This window comes from Equus przewalskii, chromosome 4 (assembly GCF_037783145.1).
Source record: "Equus przewalskii isolate Varuska chromosome 4, EquPr2, whole genome shotgun sequence".
NCBI classification, from domain to species: Eukaryota; Metazoa; Chordata; class Mammalia; order Perissodactyla; family Equidae; genus Equus; species Equus przewalskii.
In genome coordinates, this window is record NC_091834.1 from 51,872,842 (window position 1) to 51,885,583 (window position 12,742).

Genomic DNA, 12,742 nt, shown 5'->3' on the forward strand with positions numbered 1-12,742 from the left:
GAGGGGAGCATATTGTTCTCACCTTCCCAAGAACTAGAAATGCAGAATTTTTCATTGATGCGTGGTAATATTCTGAGTAAATTTCTTCAAAAATAGGAATTATACAACATCTCATTTTACCTGTCAAACATAAAATATATAGTGATTTAGTGGATTCTTTCTATGAAAAGAATCTTTTTAAACATGAATCTCTAAAGCAACTTCTCAATTTTATTAAAGGTTTGGCCTACACTGTATTTTTGCTAGTTTTGCTTAGTCCATGGGTTTAACTGATCCATCAACTTCAAATTCCATGGAGCATTTACCAACTCTTTTCATACATTCTATTATAATGGTAATTGGTTGACTGTGTAAGAACTAGGGGTTAGGAATAGTTCCCGTCTATGTGTTTTTGACTAGCATTGTCCAATAGGACTTTCTGAGATGATAGAAATATTCTTTAACGTTTGTCCATATGTGGCTAGCACTTGGAATGTGTCTAGTTCAACTGAGAAACTGAATATTTGATTTTAATTGATTTATACTTAAATTTAAATAATCACACATGGATAGGATAGTGGCTATAGTACAGATAATATAGGTTTACCTTAGAACAGTGAGTTTATGACCCTGAGCAATTCAAGTCTACACTTGTGGGTAGCATTCACATTGGCTGCTCTGGATCATGTTCAAGGGTTTTCCTTAGTGGTTATAAATTAGGAGGCAATACTTCCCTACCAAAGTGACAGATAAAATTTGTTAGGACATTTTTGGTTGCCATACCTGGGGTGTCCTCCTGGCATTTAGTTGGTGGAGACCAAAGATGCTTAATGGCCTGAAATGCATAGGACAGTCTGCACAATGAATTATTGTCCATCTCAAATGCCAGTAGCAACTAATTTGGTAAACCCAAATAGGTGAGCAGAGTTCCCTAAACATTGTGGATTCATTTGTGAGTCCTATCTCAGTCCTATCTATAGTTCATTTTGTCTCCTATGATCTGTATCTTATTTCCCCCTGCCTCCTCAGGGACCTCACTTTCTTATTATGCTCATTTTGTCCTGTATCTTCAACTACTCCCTCTCTGCATTTGAACATGCTTTAATCTTTTATATCTCAAGTAATACCCTTTCTTAATTCCATATCCTCTGGCTGGGACTATCTCTGCCTCCTTGTTCACAACGTCCTGTCCCCTGCCAATCTCAGAACAGCACATGTATTCATCCAGCTGTTGGGGGACACTACTTTTTGTACTATGATGAAAAGAAAGCTCACACCATATGCAGTTTCAAAACACACCATTTTATTACATAGACATATCAATAGAAATCATCATACCATGTTTCACTTCTAAACAATTGTATATATGTGTGTGTGTGTGTGTGGGGGTGGGTCCACACACACACACATGTTTAAAAATTTCCAGAGTCCACTTTTATTCTTTTATGCTTATAATAACTGCATCTTTTTGTAGCTAGTCTCTACAGCACGCCACCACACTAGTGTCACATATTTTTCTAATTTAGTATCACATTACTTTTTCCTCAAGATAGGCTCATACTAAAACTGTAATGTAATCACTTAAAATATTCTAGTTCATAGTTCAACGTATTATGAAAATTAAATTTTCAAGTACTTGAACAATGTCTTCCTAACTTCCCCTACTTACCTCAAAAAGAATCACTACACGTCCCAAATAAATCACTCTAAATAACTGAGCCCTGAAGGTATTTGGATAAAATAATTACATTTAAAGATATATCTATACTTAGTTAAATACCTTGTAGACTATTTGGCTAATTGTGTTGATTGCATCTTTTCTTAACTCTATGCCAAAGCAATGATATGCCTACATTCATCCTTAATGGGTGATTTCATAAATTATTTCAAAAGTCATTAAAACATCTTACTGATGTATTATAACTCTGTATTGTACAAACATGTTTACAAAGAAAGGCCACCTAAAATTAGAGTAGGTGGTTACTCTTTCAGTACAAAACTACACCCTTGTGTAAACTCAGTAGAACCATACACACCCAAAATATCTTCATTATATAATTTAGATTTTCAGTGATGGAGATCATTCCTGCTTGTGGCATCAAATGAACAGTGATGATGCTGATTCATTATTTGAGGTTGCATTTATGGGCAATTTCTGCAATCTATTGGATAATGAAGTTCTTCATCTGAGCTGGGAGACTTCAAAAACTACACCAAACAACCACAGTCCAGTTATTGCAGCCAGAATTTTTTAATGAGCTGATTTAAATAGGGTTGGTGGTGATCATGATGCTCTAAAACTAAAAGACCTTCAGATTTCCATTATCTGGAATTATTGTTATTTTGTTAGCACAATTAAAACCCATATCTTGCTTCTAAATTATAACGTTCTCATACTGAATATGTTCAATATGAGTATGGTTCAATAAGTAACTCATAAAAAATGACTTGAAAATTGATTAACTTTGGGGAAAAAATAAAAGTATACAATACAGTGAGAGTTATATATTTAAAAATTTTAGAGTTCTTTTTCTGTTTCCAGAGGTTATATCCTCATAAATATTTTCTTGCCTACATGTATTGTTGTAGGTTGCTATTTTAACATTTCATTATGGAAGATAAGGATTGACTCCAGCTGTGTAAATGTAAGCCCATCTTTTTATTTCCTTCTACAGAGAACTCTTTTGCGTTCTTTGGATTTATGTGTTCTTAAAAACTGTCTGTCTGTATTATAAACAAACAAAACAAAAACCTAAATTAAATTCCAGCAAACCTAATTGTAACTTCATCTTTTGAGCATCTGTCCTTTTATATAACTTAATTGGGCTGTAAAGTGTTTGAAATATAAATATCATGAATAATCACAAGTCATTATGTCTATACTTATAAAAGTGGAAGTATGTGATTTAAAGTTATGTTTATAAATTAATCTCAATAATTGTTATTACATAAATACCATAATAATGGTAAAATAACCAAATAGTTAAGTAATCTGTCTTCATACTACATTATTCAGGTCACTCAACTCCATGAATATCAGCCACAATGCCATTTACACACAGCAGACATAACAAAAGAATAAAAATGAACAAGTTTAGTAGAAATTAAATATGTGATTTTGTGGACATAGAAAAGCCTTGAACAACAGCTTTCCCATCTCTATGGGAATAGAATCTTAATAATATGCCGCAGCATCACAATTTCTTTTCTACTACCTATTTACATTCATGAATGCTACAAATATATGCTATATATATTTTCTATATTTACAGTATATATATGCACACATACACACACGCATACTTTATTTAATTCTTAGGCTCATTCGTGAGCATGCAGATCAATCTGCACAGCATGATTAAAACATTTGTTTTCCTTAAATGATATTCATTTACAACTTCTCACTCTTGTGCAAAAATGCAAAAATATCATACAGATTAGTATTTTCTCTCTCTAAAAAAACCTATTTTGTATGCTTTAGGTTTTTTGTTGTTTACAAATAAATTATGAAATATAGCTCATTCACAAGTTGAAAATAATTACAATGTTTTTACAACAAGGCATTGCTGAGGTTTTGAATTGTGGCATTCTTGAAGCCAGCGTCTTTCAAAACAAAGACATCAGTAAGTTATTGTTATTTCTTAATAGTTGCACTTTTTAATTACTTATATGAAATATGTCATTGCAAATCTAATGCTCATGCTAGTGAAATAGTGTTTGTGTAGAATATGAATTTTTCTTTTCATCTATTCCTCTTATTTTTTCCTAGAAAGTCTTCATTAGAATAATCTGGAAAGTCTATTGAAATTACTGTACTAGAACATTTCTGGAAAGTTCTTCACCCAATAAAAAAAACTGAAGAAATAAGTGAGGCAAATCGAGGAAGAATAATTTTAGTGGGTGCTCAGGAGAGACAACAGCAAATGCAAGAACTGTTTTAATTTTATCTTCTAGTCCTTTGGTATTTCCTTGCGTCGTGAAAGTCCTAAAAAATATTCCATTCTTTAAAACATTGGTTATACTCTTCCATTAAATATCAGTTGTGGTCCTCCGTTGCTCATGTTGTCTGTCATTTCCTGTTAGGAAAATAACATGAATTAATTAAAATTCACTTTCAGAGTAAGACATTGATTTGGTTAATGGGTTTGCAAAGCAGAAATTTCAAGCCATTGAAAAACTTGCTGAGTTTTGGGGAAGGACAAGGATTGATACAGTTGTGCTTGAGGAAATGAAATTTCATGGCGTCTTGGAGCGCATGAAAAGGCTGAAGTGCCAGTCTGTTAGACCGAAGTCTTCTATTCACAAAAACAATTCAATCTGTCCCCAGTCCCCTGAGTCTCCCCTTTCGTTCCTCAACTCTATTGTGGAAAGACCTCACCTAGAAAGAAGAAGATGATTAAATGCCAACATTTTTCCCATTGCATAGGCTCCTCTGCTGAACCTGTCAACAAAGTGCCGACAGATTCTAGGGGTTATCTTTATTCTGTAAAAAAAAGTGTGGCCTTTTTGCAAAGAACTGAAAAAGGCCCAAGGGGATCACTGCTTATTTGTAACTGTGGATCACTGATAAATCACAGTGGGAAGACTTTTCATGACACTATCACTCATACAGTAAAAACACCAATAGTAAAACCTCTTAACGTGTTTTTTAAGGTATCAATTACTAAGAAGTTGATAAGGAAAACTCATGGGAAGGCAATGATAATTTAGATATAAAAAATATAAAACTAACATAAAAATTCCATTTGCAATTATAGAAAATACCTTAATTTAAGAACAATTTAGATGCTTTGAGTTCATGTTTCATTAAACATTAAACTCTTCTCTACATGATTAAAGGTAGTGAGATGTGAGGCCCATTCACGTTTGTAATGGTTAGTGCACCATATTATAAGTAATATTTAGGCAAAACTATCTGAAAATAGATGACAACATCTTTCCACACTTGAACAAGCCTATTTGCAAAAATATATTAAAGGAAATTCAAATGAAAGTTATTTTCTCAATTGTCTCCAGCCTATCAGTTTATATCTAATATCCGTGTGGGTAAATTAAAAATTAAAAACTAATATGTTTGCTTTTGTAACCTTTAGAAATTCTTCCAAGTATTTATTTGAAAGGTGAAAAGGAATCCATGCCTCATTTTTCTCTCTTCTCTTTGAAAATTCAATACAGGATATAAAATAGAATAAAGATACTTGCTTCTTGTGTTGGGTGGTATTGAAAGTTGCTTAGGAGGATCAATGAGGGACTAGAAAGTAGGAATTGGCCTGGTTTTCCAACTTTGCTTTTGAAAACTTTGTAGTCTTTTAGGAGATAGGGTAGAATTTCTTCCAAGAAAATTCTGAGAAAGGAGATAATATGCATTGGAAATCTTTCCTACTCTCACATTCAGACCCGTCTCTCCACGCAAAGTGCCTGGCCCCTTCCAGGTCCTGGGGTGTTGTTTTGTACCTGGGTATACGTGATATCTCCCCTAGTAAGGTGCTGAGAAATTACCAGAAGGAAAGACTTAAAACTCAAACCCCTTTGGGGTAATGGCTCTGACAGAAGCTGGAGAAGAACATTTGGAGCCAGCAGCCTGCCTTTATGGTCTGGTGTGGTTCAGTGTAATTGAGATGCTGGCTCTGCTAGAGATATATGTGGTAAAAGTTGGTCTGAAAACATTGGGGTTATTGGGCTGAGGTTAAGTTTATGGAGAAGAACCTGATTTGAGGCTTCATTCAAAAGCTCACTGTTGGTGGAAAGATGAGTATAAATGATCCCTCCACAATGATCTTTAACAAGATTTACTCATACATATTTTTCTATTCTTTCTACTGGGACAAAAACACATTTTCCTTATGAATTTATAGAAGTAAGATTCTTGGGTACCTTTTCTTCCTCTAAAATGACTTTGCATTCAAAAAGTACCTTAAAAAACATAAAAAGCTAATTTAATGTATAATCTTTTATTGCAGGATTAAGAAAAAATCCAGTTTTTAAAAATCTTACACAAGAATTTTCCTAATTAAATGCATCTTAACATGGACACAGTAAAATCACTGATAGGAAAAACAGTGAAAATTAGTTTTTAAATGGATGAATATCTTCAGGTTGTTTGCAAATAGGTATGTCCAATTTAACAAGATTATACTCTAAATTTGAGCAGGACCAAATATGACTATTTGCAAATGGATATACTTTCTGCAATTGGGCCATAGTATCTATGTGACTTTCTATATTTCCAGTTATATTGTTTAACCAAAGCAAGAATGGCAACTATTTATTTTCAGCAATCCAAAATATGGGAAAAAGTTTGATGTATCACATTAGATGTTTTACAAGGAGAAAGCTTTCATACAGAATTTTTACTGTATTAGTGTCAAATCTAGGTTATCTGCTCATGCAATTTTGGCATGAGGCAGATACACAGTTTCTCTTTGTCAGACACATCTATTATTAAAAACAAAATTCTGGTCTGTGAATGATGATACTGAGTCAGAACCATGATGTAGCAGAGATTAAAGGAGTCATGAATCATCCAAGCAGAAGTGTGTTTGGATGCTTACAGGGAGGCTGAATATTTTAAATACTCAACCAACTTTCAAGCTGCAAGACTGCCATGTAGGTTTATGTCAGGTCCTCAAAGTAGTTCTCATGAAAGTTATACTTTGAGGAGCAACATCACAGCATCAGTCCAGACTGATCTGCTGGCATCATGGCTTCCTACAAGAGGCAGTGCTTCCTGCAGTGACATTACAACATGGTAACTCCCTAGAAATCAGCGTACCTTGTAGGTAACTCGGGTGTCGGGGGCACCACCGGGCAGCTGGGCAAGTCGGTTATTTCAATAGCCCTCAATCTCTAATATAAATATAACAATCATACAATAAATATTGCACAAACATATATACAAAAAACTAAATTACACTAATATAAAAATAGAACACAGAAGAGCCACTACCCAATTATACAATGATAATCTATTTTTAACAACCCATTTCTTTAAATAACCAGTCCTACTTTTTGTACTGTTAACTCTTTTTTTTGAAAGACACATGTAGATCTGTTTAAAGTTGCTTTCTTGGAACAATTTAAGAGCAGCTACTCTCCTTATTTGAATGTATATTGTATATGAAATGCAAACACATAAAACTACAGAATATTTTTTTTTTCAAAATAACATAAAGAAATACTCAGTAGTAACTCCTGCTACTCCTTCTTTTATTCTGTGGTTAAGCAGTTCTATTTCCATGATATCAAGTAAAATATGATGTGGCTCGTATCTTAGAGAGTTTATTTTACAGATATTTTATCTTTTCCTTAACAGATCCAGAAGCAGGAACTGAATTAAGAAATATGTGCAAAATGTAGTAGAAACACAGACAGCCCACTATGTCATTTGTCCTTTTATGCAAAAAATGTAACTTCCTGTTTGAACGGGCTTCATGAAACAATTATGCAAGGAACATTATTTAAAATACAGGCAAAGCTACCCAAATATGCATGAAGTTTAGATGAGAATTAAATGAAGCTTTATGTGGATTGTAATATCTGCACTGATAAGCAAGGCTTTTTTGTTGCCTTATTAAAAGGCCCCTTTATGTTTGAAAATTCAATTTACATAATCAAATGCATCTACTTACAAGCATAAGGGGTGAGCTAGAAAGGGGAATTCATCCGATTTCTAAAACTGGCATTACTGAGTTGAGTGTGTATTTAGTTTATGTGTTTTTCCTTAGTACAATACATGAAATCCATATTTATAAGGCATTCAATATTTCATGAAATGCTATTTTAGGAACTGTGTTTTGTACAGATAGATTACAAAATCATGTTGAAAATAGGTGTATCTAGAATTGCAGAGAAAAAAATAATAAATTCCTATTCTTAGCCTAATAGGACCAAACTTTTATAAAATCCAGTTCCTTAAATTCTCATCTAAAGCTGCAAATTGATTCACCTAGATTTGACTGTCATCTTCATCACAGGATAGCAGTGAGAGGAAAAGGTACAAAACTCACTTTCTCGGCCATTTCATGAGAGTGATGCAGCGAATGCTCCCTTTCTGAGAACATCCTCCTCTGTTCATAGCTGGCTAGTCGACAAGTGAGCCATGAAGAGAGGGTGCAGCCCCCGATCCCAATGCACGCAAGAGACATGGAGGCAAGATGCAGAGGATAGAGGGAAGAGGTCTTCTTTGTCACTGCCCGAAGGAATTGAAAATTCAGGATGCCCCCAATGAGTCCACAGATGCAGCAGGCAGAAAAGAGGATCATCTGATAGGAAAAAGAAAGAAGGCGTTAAAGTTTAGGAAGCAAAGTTGACCCCAACACAGCGCACTGTCCTGCTGCAAGTCAAGGATGGCAGAACTACAATAAAGAGAAGATGCGTGTGATGCTTCCTAAAGGACAGGAGCTATCCTTTCACCAAGATTCTATGCAATCTGACTCAATGGAGAGGACACAGACCATAGTGTTTTGGGAATTAATAGCTAACTATATACAAGCTAGGGATACAGCTTATAAAAACTCTGAAGTAAGAAAATTTGTCTTCATCTCACTTACCCCAGCCAGTAATCCTCTGAGAGAGATAGTAATACACATTTTGGAAAATGAATGGTGAGCAGATAACACTTAAATTTAGGCACTGAATCCAGATTTTCTGTCTCCAAATCCAGTTCACTATGTGAATCCTCCCAAAATGTCTAAATACCTTCTCATTGAATTGTTATTAGTTCCACTGAGCCTCAAATCTTTATATTTCTCTGGCTGTGTGAGCTTAGGGAATTAGTTAACTGCTGTTTTCATTCATAAGAATTTTATTATGTGTGCATCTACTTCCCCCACAGATAGTTTAGGAACTCCCTACAAACTGGCCCTTTATCTTACAAATCTTTTGTTACTCAGTGGCACCACAATGACAAATACACAAGAGATATTCCAAAAATACTGTTTGGTTGGTTGTTTTGGAGAAACACCAAATGTTGCTTTCCTTTTGTTCCTATTGGTTTGCTCTAGGTCTCTATCAATAGAGCGGGACGTTTTATTCAACCTAAATATCCTAAGATCCTTGGCCGAAACAAGCACAATGCTTTCTGCATAGTTAATATTCTGTGAATATTTAATAAATTTAATTGAATATTCCAATAGCTTTAATAATTTTATTTTGTAGTTGCATCTAGTCTAAATTCTTCTATGGGATCTCATGATACTAAATTCTCCTATGGGCTCTCATAATACTAGCATCTCATGATACTAACTTAATTATCCAACCTTATTTCTATTTTTCTCTGGAACACAGTCTCTATTCCAGTCACCTCTCTTGTCCATCAGTATAGCTTGTTCATTCCCACTGCAATGATATTTTTCATCTCCTGGAAATTATTTTGCCTCTTTCTTGGACTCCTAGATGTAAGGCCCAAATCTAGTCCTAACTTCCTCAGAAAGCCTTCCTAGACTTTACTGATCTCCTCCTTTCCCATAATTCTACAGAACAAGCAGCTATACTACTTCAGCATTTAATTGTACATTATCAGGTATTATTTGTTGCTGACAGTTAGCTGAGTTTATCAAGTGCTTATTGAGCACCTAGCATCTGTTAAGCCCTGAGTGAGGCAGCAGTTGGCATTACGAAAAACAATAGCTCATAGTTATTCCCTTTGAGTACATTGCAGTCTTGCGTGAGAGAAGTTACAACATTCCAACATGACATGGCAAATATTAAAAAAGAAGGGTAAATGGGTTGCCTTCAGAGTAGGGAGAAGGGGAATTTAGCCCAACCACAAGTTTCAGAGAAGGTTTCCTTGAAAACACGTCATCCAAGCTAAGGGCACGCAGTTCCCAGTGAAGAGTAAGGCCATGGATGTATGAAATAGCACAACGAAATAGCATGACAAGCAGAAAGAAGCACAAGTAGTTAGTTTTATTTCTCTAACTTAATCAGCATTCCTTACTGTGAATGTCTCATAGTACTTATCACCAAGATTGAAAACCCAGTGATGGATTAGGATAAATTTTATAGTTGATTAATATAATACTGAATATCAATTACCAAATAATTGAATCATCCCAAGTGGGAACTTATAGCTCCCAATTTCAAATACAATTAACCAGTTATATTTCTTTCTAAAGTATATTCACATGGCATGCAGTTCCTTGGGAATATATTTTGGTATTTATTCATTCTCTGAAAATATGGAAAGATGTTACATTCCAGCCTTCAAATAATGAATTACTGTTAATTAAGAAAATAAATGACAAATTTAATTGAATATTACAGGAAAACAGATATCTCTCCTGATGTTATTCTCATTACGTCTTAAAAGCATGACAATTTATTAACATATGCAGACAGAACATTCTTACCTGGGAATTAAAATGTTAAAATTTGTACCCAAGTTTATAACCATATACTGTTTTCAAATCTCACCAGACTGGAGATTCTAGACTGCAGAGATTTCTGGAGTGGAGAAATCTTCACACAATTTGATCGAAGGGTACAGAACCCCTTGATAGCTAAATATCATCTATTGGAACCTCAGATGGCACAGGATGATAAAGTGGATGGAGGTTTCTAAAATGTTCAGATCTTACGATTTGTAAATAATTTATAAGAGAATTAGAAAGACAGCAAAAAGAGACCAGTGTCTTTTAAAAAAATCCCTTCCCTCCTCTTCTGCTATGAACTGAATGTTTGTGTCTCTCCAAAATTCTATGTTGAAGCCTAATCCCCAATATGATGGTATTTGGAGGTGGAACCTTTGGGAGATAATTAGGTCGTGAGGGTGGAGCCGTCATGACTGGGGTCAGTGCCCTTATAAAAGAGATTTCAGAGAGCTCTCTTCTCCCTTTTGCCATGTGAAGACACAGCCAGAAATGTGTAACCCAGAAGAGAGCCTTATCAGAATCCAACCATGCTGGCACTCTGATCTGGGACTTCCAGCCTCCAGAACTGTGAGAAAGAAATTTCTGTTGTTTATAAGCCTCCCTCTCCTCTCCTCCCTGCCCTCTTCTCCTCCCTTCCTCTCTCTTTCCTTCCTTCCATTCTCGCTTCCTTTCTCTCTGTCTCTGTCTCTGTCTCTCTCTTTCTCTTTCTTTGCTTCATCCAAGTTCCAAGAAATTGTTACTATATAGCCATAAAGAGTCTTGGTAAAAGAAAGCGTGCAAAGAATGAAGGCCATGTCTAACGAATGATGGGAGAATCATAAATGCAAATTGTAAGCCTCCAAAAAGTTTTTTATCCAAAGGTTTCCCTTTATGTAATTTTTAAAAATTGTATCTTGCATGTCTAAAGCAATGGGGGCTTCACCATTTCTGTCACAATAGATATTCTCACAAAGAAAGATGTGATTAGAAAAAAGAGTTAAATAAAAATAACTGCAATACCCTCCTATTCCTTGCCTCCTCAGATCACTCACCTTGGACAACTCTTTTTAGGGTCAAAGACCACTTGCTAGAGTCCATGTGTAGGATTAAGTTTGCAAATTTATAAAGGTCTATGATCTTTCCTATGGTACTCAATTAAAAAAAAAATGTTTTTTCCTTCTTTCCAACCATCAGAAAATGTTATGGAAAGTAATGGGGAATCCACACTGCAGCATGCAGTTCTTCTCCAGCCAATATCAGGATTAACTGGGAGCATGTTCCATACCCCCCGAAAACCACGATAGTACCATAAAACATCTGAAAACACTTACATTTGCATTCACTGTAATAAAATAAAATTAAATAAAAAATCTCGGGAATTAACTGTAACTATAACAACACAGCTGTTTTGCTGCTTTGCAAAATTAACTTCACAGTCAAAGCCAGTAATCTTTAGGCCCAGTTCCATATTTAAATAGTTAAATTTCCCATGAAATCAAGCTACGTCTTTACCAACTTACTAAAGGATTCATGTGAGTGTCTGGGAATCTCTAAACTGGAAAAGTGGAGACTGCCATCCACAGCAGTCATTAAGGGTTGCATACTCATTAATTTAAAGAGTATATCGAAACTTTTCTCTCTTTTCCTCTTGTCATAGTCTCTAATAATCTTGATGGTTTTCATTGACAATAAAAAAGCCAGAGTTTATTTGCCAGTCTCTTTTTTATCCAAAATTAGCAACATTCAGCATATGAAAGTTGGCTACTCATCATTTCCATTTTTGAGTTCTGATATTTTAAATATTTCAATGCATAACACAAACAAGGCAGAAACTTACAACAAGTCCAGATTTCTTTTTGGCGCACAATATTCCACATATGCCACAAAGAAGAAACTGAAAAGGAAAAGAATAACAATTATTCCATATCCAAAGATAAGAGAACCCCTAGTTTTTAGTTTATGGTTCACTCATGACACTTGCTCTAGGAAAGCTTGAAAATTTTACATTCCCATCAAAATCTGAAAAGGAAAATACCTCATTCTAGAATACTAAGGGATAAAAATGCAAATGCTAATGAAAATTTATTTTTTGCAAGGTTGATATAGGTAAGTGTGGTATTTCAGCAAAACTTGAATCAGTTTTACCGCCAGAGAAAATAATGAAGTAAATGAATTTAGAGTTCTGTTCCTCCTATTTTCTTTCATTGTCTTCTTGTCCCTTTTTACTTTCTCAGGGAGAAAAGTGGTGTATACATTCATTCATCCTAAGCAATCATAAATCAGTGGGCTATTCTATGGGTAGGGAATCCAGCACAAAGGAAAAGATAAGGTGTCAGACAGGGAGATATTTTTCTATAGAGACAGTCTTTGTACCTCTGAAACTACATCAGGTAAAATGGCTACCTTCTCATTCT

The 12,742-nt window shown here is 34.8% G+C and overlaps 1 protein-coding gene across 10 annotated transcripts in view; it reads right to left on the minus strand.

The window, feature by feature from the left end:
• Positions 1-1,260: 1,260 nt before the first annotated feature.
• Positions 1,261-12,742, minus strand: part of TMEM196 (transmembrane protein 196) — a 55,050-nt gene continuing 43,568 nt past the window's right edge. For 5 of the 10 annotated variants that reach the window (XM_008521685.2, XM_008521684.2, XM_008521686.2 and 2 more), the window contains exons 2-5: positions 12,166-12,222; positions 7,986-8,240; positions 6,752-6,825; positions 1,261-4,055 (exon numbers count right to left, since the gene is read on the minus strand). In XM_008521685.2, the coding sequence (XP_008519907.1) occupies positions 4,049-4,055; positions 6,752-6,825; positions 7,986-8,240; positions 12,166-12,222 (393 nt within the window). In that variant the 3' untranslated portion in view covers positions 1,261-4,048. The remainder of the gene's footprint in view (positions 4,056-6,751; positions 6,826-7,985; positions 8,241-12,165; positions 12,223-12,742) is intronic. The other 5 variants (XM_008521687.2, XM_008521688.2, XM_070615865.1 and 2 more) reach the window with 1 other exon arrangement.